This window comes from Cariama cristata, unplaced genomic scaffold (genome assembly GCF_000690535.1).
Source record: "Cariama cristata isolate BGI_N322 unplaced genomic scaffold, ASM69053v1 scaffold6075, whole genome shotgun sequence".
Lineage (NCBI taxonomy): Eukaryota > Metazoa > Chordata > Aves > Cariamiformes > Cariamidae > Cariama > Cariama cristata.
In genome coordinates this window covers 97,255-104,642 of record NW_009618050.1, presented here as the reverse complement: position 1 = coordinate 104,642, position 7,388 = coordinate 97,255, and the positions used below count along the sequence as shown (strand labels likewise).

General features: G+C 50.8%; 1 protein-coding gene across 1 annotated transcript; it reads right to left on the bottom strand.

Annotated features, from left to right (window-relative positions):
- Positions 1-264: 264 nt before the first annotated feature.
- On the bottom strand, positions 265-2,151 carry LOC104162063 (zinc finger protein 260-like). Its single transcript, XM_009700709.1, has one exon. It carries the CDS (start codon positions 2,149-2,151, stop codon positions 265-267), a length of 1,887 nt encoding a protein of 628 aa, XP_009699011.1.
- Positions 2,152-7,388: the final 5,237 nt, after the last annotated feature.

Here is a 7,388-nt window from a genome sequence, read left to right as displayed (position 1 = left end):
TCTGATCCCTCCATCTCCAAGTGCTGTGAGGACGTTTGGTTCTCCAGCCCCATCCCACAGCTATGAACAAATGGTACCCCAAGGGTTGTCCTCAGAAAAGCTGCAGAGGACTGGTTTCCAGCTGTGCTCTCCCCCCTTGACCTCACTGTCCCCTCAGATTGACCTCCCCACCCCCAGATATTGCACACATAAGGCAAGCAGAGTTCATCTCCATCCCCCCCCTTTCCCAAAGGACTTTCCCGCAGGAGCAGGCACCACACTCGCTCAGCTCTCCTCTTCGCTTTTCATGGGGGCCAAAGCTCTCTGTTCAGTGTGGCGGGGTCTGCCGCCAGTCCTTGTGGTCTCCTCCCATTTTGAGCAGGGAGCAGTTCCTTCCCGCGTGTGAATTTTCTGGTGTCTCCTCAGGTACTTCTTCAGCCGGTAGCGCTTCCCGCAGTCCCCACATTTATAAGCCCCACCTCGGGAGTGGAGCAGCTGGTGTTTAATCAGGTGGCGCTTATGCGGGAAGCATTTCCCACACTTGGTGCACTTGCAAGGCCCCATGCGGATATGGATTGTTTGGTGACGGAAGAGGTTGGCCTTCTGGTTGAAGGTCTTCTCACATTCAGGGCATTGGTAGGGCTCCTCCTTGGTGTGAATCCTCTGATGCCGAACCAGATTTGACCGCTGGGTAAAGCTCTTCCCGCACTCGGTGCATTTGAAGGGCTCGCTCATGTGGACTCGCTGGTGGCGGATCAGCTTGCGGTTCATGCGGAAGCTCTCCCCGCACTCGCTGCACTTGTATGGCCCCTCGCTCGTGTGGATCTTCCTGTGTCTGGTCAGGTTCGATTTCTGATTGAAACTCTTCCCGCACTCAGGACAGGGGAATAACCGTTCACCCTTGGGAGCTCCTTTTGCTGAGGGATCTTTCCTGGACATGGATTCCTCCTTGTTCTCCATCATCCCCTCTTTGGTGGACTGATAGCATTTCTTCTGCTTCCTCTTTGGGCTCTGGCTCTCCTGGTGGTTGTCCTCCACACCACGTTCCTCTTTAATTTGGATCCTCTGGATAGCACTGAGGTTTGGCTTCTGCCCACAATGCATCCCAAACTCAATGCTTTCCTGTGGTTCTTCCTTCACATGGAGCACTTGGTTACTGGCTATGGGGACTTCCCATTCACGCTGCCCATCAGCATCTTCTTCCTTTTTAAGTTGTCTCCCCTGTAAAGCCATCAGTGGGATCTTTGGATCAAAGAACTTTCCGTATTCTGGGTTTTCTGGTGGCTCTTCCTTGATGTAAACTTTCTGGCAGGCTATTGCAGTAATGTTTGCTGTGTCATTAGCGAGTGGTTGTGGTTCCTCCTTCATCTGGATTTTCCAAGGAGGGCTTTTTGGATCAGATGTATTTCTAGGTATGCTACACCCCTGGGCTATATCTCCTTCATGGGCCATATTCTCCAACATATTCTCCTCTGACCTGAAGGCAAAATCAGGCTCCTCTTTAATCTGGATGACCTGGAGAGACACACCATTGATGTGTCCCTCGAGCGGCTTTTGCTTAGCATGGTTCCTCTGGTGGACGTTGAAATACCGCTTGGTGCTCAAGCTCTTCCCACACTCTGTACAAATGAAAGGCCCCCCCCGGAGGTGTATCTTCTGGTGGGCCAGCAGTGTGGCACTTTGCCCAAAGCACCTACTGCAGTCAGGGCATTTGAAGGGCTTCTCCCGCTTGTGGATCTCCCTGTGGGTGGTGAGGGTCCCCTTCTTCACAAAACTCTTCCCACACTCAGTGCAGGCGAATGGCCTCTTCTCCGTGTGTGTCCGCATGTGGATATTGAAGTAGATCTTTGTGCTCAGGCTCTTGCCGCAGCGGGCGCAGAGGTAAGGACCACCCTTGGCGTGTGTCTTCTGGTGGGCGGCCAGGCATATCTCCAGGCGGAAGCAACGCCCGCACTCCCCACAGCAGAAGGGTCTCTCTCCTGTGTGGATGCTCTGGTGGGTCATGAGGTGGCCCCGGGTGGTGAACCGCCTCCCACAGTCCCCACAAGTGAAGAGCTCCTCTGCCGTGTGGATCCGCTGGTGTCTCTTCAGGTTTCCCTTCTTGCTGAAGGATTTGCCGCACTCCTGACACGGGTGTGCCTTTAGCACCACGCGCTTGACCAAGTCCTTCATGGCAGCAGCGTCCTGTACCCAGTGGTGTGTGGTGGGACTGCCAAGCAGCCAGCACGTACAAAAAAGCCACAACGTTATGGGGATGGACTGTCTGGGAGGACACAAAAACCATCAGGACGCACACATCAAAGTGTGCTTTAATGGTTGCACTTTATTCCCCATAAGGGGAAGGGTGCTATTGCTGTATGCCGGCTCTGGGCCAACAAGGACTGCATGGTCTTCCTCATTTCTCAGCCTCCTTCCACCTCAGCTTGCCGATGCAATGTTTGTAGCTCCATCTCCTGTCTCCTCTGAACTCCTGGAAAGGCTTTTTTTTCTCAGATTGCAGGACTGAAAAAATAAATGGAAAATTATTAAGACATTGTTTCTTCTCCACCTCCTGTGTTCACTATATAAACATAATGGGTGGCACCTTGGCTGCTCCATGGGAGACTGAACCGAAGAACTCTGAAGCCACAGGCTCATCTGGACTCCGACAGATTGAGCAGGAACAGGCTAATTTCCCCTGGCAATGGAGGGATCTGCTGCAATGACACTGAGGTTTCAGCTCTACTATTGCTGCACTACTGATTTACTCTCAGGATAGTCCTCTTACCGAGAAGATTTATAAGTAAATAAGTTAATTAATTCATGTACTTTGCAGTAGATGTTGTAATTAGTCTCATTTTTTAGGAGTGACTGCGTAGCAACCAAAATCCCCCAAACCTAGAAGAAAACCAAACTGGGCACCACTTGCAACCTGGGATGTGCTGCTTTGTACTGGCAGACCTCCATGCTCAGGGGAAGACACATCAGTGGTGTCCTCAGAGACGTGGAAACCTAAAGTGATTTTGTCCTCCTCAAGAGGGTTCAATTGACAGCCAGGTCTGGGTCCTACGTATTTCCATTAGAAAAAAAAAAAAAAAGCAATCAGTGCCAAGAGAGATGTGAGGAACATCTCCTGTCAAGACTGTGAATTGCAGCAGGGAAAAGAGCCAGAAAGACTGAGAGGAGGAAGACAGTGGTGCTGGAGATGACCATCAACAAGAGTATATGTGGCTGGGCAGGTTTTTACTGGTGGTACTGGTGGCTGAAGGTGCTGCTGCCAAAATCACCACTTATGGGGCAGGCTGCCAGCAAGGACACATGCTGTCAGTGAAATCTGTCCCCGGAGGTCTGGGTTGCCAAGAAGGCTGTGGCTGAGAAGATGAGTCCCTGGGGAGCCTGCCACCAAGGCGTAGGGGGCTGGTGAGGGGGGATGCCCTGGATCAGGGGACAAGCGATGGAAGAGTGGAGTATAAACATCCAAACACAACCGCAATGGGGAGTTTGCAGCTACACCCTCCTCAGAGGAGAGAAGTCAGTGTGGTAAATGAAGTGGGCAGCTATGTCAGATTTGAGAAGACAGTTATAACGGGGAAATTTACTTCAGATTTAGTCTCACCGCTTGTGTTTCCGCTTCAGCTAACCCACCTGGATCCCCACTGATGTTGGAAAGAGCTACCACCGAAGCACAACGGTACTTCGGTCCAAGCTGAATTCTCCATGCTGGTACAGAAAAACCACAGGAAGATAAAACCAATAAAACTCTCCAACGAGCAACTACCTGCAAAGTCATACTGAGCCAGGGGAGACAATACAGACCCACTTGGAGCAGGGACTGGGTTTAGTGTTTGCTAGTGGAGGGGAGACTCCAAGGGGGGCCAGGACTCCTCCCAAGGTGATGGAGCAGCTACGTGACACCTACCACGGGTTTGAATTCAACAGACAAAGCCTCAGCAGCAGCCAGGCTGGAAAGAGGACTCCAAAAAGTTCAATGGTGTATATTTATTGAGGAAGGTCATTAACCCCCTGAGAGGGCAGCAGATTTAGCCTCCTGCCACCAAGGACCCTCCTGTCGGGTCTGGCTGATGCTGTGGGGACGTGCTCAGCCGCAGATGGACTGGCACCGGGCTCCCTGCGGTGTCCACGGCCTCTCTCCATGCCATGGATGCTCGCGCTGGTCCCTTAAAGGAAACACCTCACTGGCAGCAGCATTGCAATTGCCTCCGGCTTTTGGCAAAAAAACCCAACAAATCTCTGAATTCAGATCAAGGTAAAAGGAGGAAATTCCTGTCTACTTTCTTCCCTTATTTTTTTTTTTTTGGTATCCAAATCCTACAGACCCAAATTCTGCCTTTACTTCCAGCTCCGCAACCTCCCGGGCAAAGGGTTTAAATCAAGGGCAGAACCAGATCCGAGGGAGTTGCTTCATCTTTTATTTGGGCTACCCGGACAAATGAAGGGCGGTTGGCCGAAAGCATCTTACCTGAGCGGGCCATCAATCTCTGGCTGGCATTTCTCTCCTCCGGGGCAGTCTCAGTGGCACAACAGTGTTTGCGACTTGGCTGCAAGTTGTGTTGCAGCCGCAGCTGGGCTGACCTAAAGGAAGTCTGTGGCCAGTGCAGTGAGAGCTACCGGAGGAAGGGTGAAGCGAAACAAAGACAAAGAGCAAAGGTTGAAGGAGCAGGGGCAGGACAGGGGAGATGCTCTCGACTTGCGTTGCCGGGAGGGATTTTCACGTCACTGCCAAGGTGTTAGCGGGAGTGTGGGGAGGGAGAGAAGGGGAATTTCTCCCTGATGTGCCTTTCTTCTGCACTGCTGTCTTGGTGGGAAGCTGGAGGGGTCCCCGGCTCGCACTGCCTTCTGGGAATTGTAGTTCTCCCCACAGCTCTGGTCCCCCATCCTGCCCTTTCTGCCCCGGCAGCCAGTGGGTCAGGATCAGGCCATTTCCCTCTTGCCCCAGCTGAGAGTGTTTGCTTTTTCTGCTGTGGGAAGGAAAACATCCCACAGTGCTGCAAGCATCCTTCTTCACTCCCAGGCTGATTGTCTGGGACTTGCTCCAGGAAGCATCAGGAGAGGAAAGATGCATTTCAGGGAGTATTTCTGTGTCTGTAGTAGCTTGCAATCCTCCTGGGGGGAGGTAGCAACCGAGGCTGGTGCCTAGTTACCAGCAAAGGATCCCTTTCAATGCTCAGTGAAAGCACAAAAGGAGTGTGCAGATTTGACAAGGGTGGACACTGAGGCATGTGTACTTGACTGGAGTTAGGAGAGTGATGAGCACCACCTGGGAGCAGCTGAGCCTCAGCAGAACCTCACAGAAAGCACGCAGACCTTCCTGGATCTGCCTGGCACAATGAGCCTTAAGGACTCAGCAAGCAAGCTCTAGCCCAGGATGCTTCTCAGGGAGGCTTTTAGGAGCATGGGCATGATGAAAAGCTGCTTCAGCTTTTCTGCTCTTACCTGGGGCAGCGGTTAGGGGCTGTCCCATGTCTCTGAGGTTGGACAATAACACTCATTCCTGCCTAAGCCAGCACCTCCAATCCTGTCCTAGATATGACACAAGGCTGCAAACATGCTGTTCTCCTCCTCTATGATTCAGGGAAACTGAGGCAGGAGATGGTGAGGTGCCTGGCTCAGACCACACGAGAAAGTTCAAGGCTACAGAATCCCTGGAGTTCAGATCTAGTCTACACACTGTGTGCCTTGGATAAAGTCTGCTGATGTATTTCTTACCCCAACACAAACCAGCAGTATGAGGCAGCAGCACCAGTATGAAGGTGTGCCTACATTCCAGTTTGTATCCCAGTCCAGTGAAGGAAGAAGTCATACAAATCTAACCATCTTTATACCAGTACATGCACTGCAGAAGATACACAAGCCTCATTCAATTTGCCTTCCTGAAGGTCTTCTGCTTTGGTGCATGAAAGTGCCACAACAGGTCCCGGACAGACAGGAGAGATCATGGTGTTAGGCCACAGTAAACCCCAGGTATGCTGAGGTGAGATTCCTCAGGTGCAGGGCTCCTTAGGTAAGATGCCTGCCCTTTTCCATCCTTCCTATTTCCATAATACCTTCCCACAAATCCTGCCTACCAACACTTTGGATGGTGCCGGTCAGCATCTCCATCAACCAGCCCCATCCTGGTGTGTGGCACCATGACAGGTTGAGACACGACATGGATGAGGGGTTCATCCGAACTAACTGGAGGGACCATTTGTGTGACTCCTTTGCTGCCAGACAGATCTGGAGGAAAGGGCCAGGGCTGTGCCACTTCAGCTGTGTCAGTGTCCATTCATCCTGGGGGGGCACAATTTACCTTTTTCTAAAGTGGACGCCTTTAGTAGGGCAGATGACTTCTACCCTCAGAGCTCCTGTTTCTCTCCATTGACATCTGCATATTCCCAGATAAGTCCCCCCACAACTCACCCTCTCCTTCAAACACACCAGGTCTGCCTGCTGTCCCCTCAGGCTTACAAAAGACCCAAAGTCCAAGAAAAGAAGAGATCAAATATGCCTTGGTATGATCCCAAAGTTTTGCTATGTGATTAAAAATAGATTCATGCTCATCCCCAAAAGGACTTCATAGACAAAGTTGTTAGGGCAGGGCTAGGCTACGTCCAAAAATACCTCTTCCTAAGCCCTGTTTGGAAGGAGTGACTTCCCAGTCCGAACAGAGTCTCCGCTATCCTGGGGAAACCCACTGGAAGTGAAGCTGTGCTGCAGTGACTCTGCCTCTGCAACGTACCACTAGATGCCAGTGAAAGCTCTTCCTGGCCTCCTCTTGCTTAGAAAATCTCACACTTTTGGCAATTTGATTTGTTTTATTGTATTTTTAAAAAAGGTAATCCTTCACTTTTGATCTAATAAGGCCTCCTTGCATTTAGGTAGTATGTATAAATATATGTGTAAATGTGTTTTGTGTATCTCCTCTTTGTTTTTCTCTCCTGTTCTCAAATATATATACATATATATATGTATTTGCCTTTGTTTGCTATTATTTAGATGAGAACTTTTTCCCAGTGTCTCCGCAGACCAGGATCTCACCCCCGAGCTCCTTTCCTCATCCCCCTTCCTACCAAACACCCCAACTCCCCAAACCCTTCGCCTGCCAAATCTTCTAGCGACCACATCATGACCTGATGTCCTGACATGGATAGTCGGTCCAAGAAACATGCGGGTACTGGCATGGCATGTCCAAGCACTATCCTGCTCTGGGACATGATTCCTCATAACAAGTCACCAAAAGGCAAGACATAGATCCAGCTTATTGAGCTGTGGGAATAATAGCCTGGAGGAACAGACCTGCAAGGAACTGGGAAGCAGATCACGGAGTAGAAGCGAGTTAGGGCAGTAGTGCCAATAACAAGCTTGCATATATTGGGTGTTTAGTGGGAAGGTGAAATGAATAAAACTTGTAGAAAGGAAAGAAACCCTAT

Excerpts from the sequence above, each read along its gene's own strand:
- LOC104162063 (XM_009700709.1), bottom strand. The coding sequence starts at position 2,151 with ATGAAGGACTTGGTCAAGCGCGTGGTGCTAAAGGCACACCCGTGTCAG.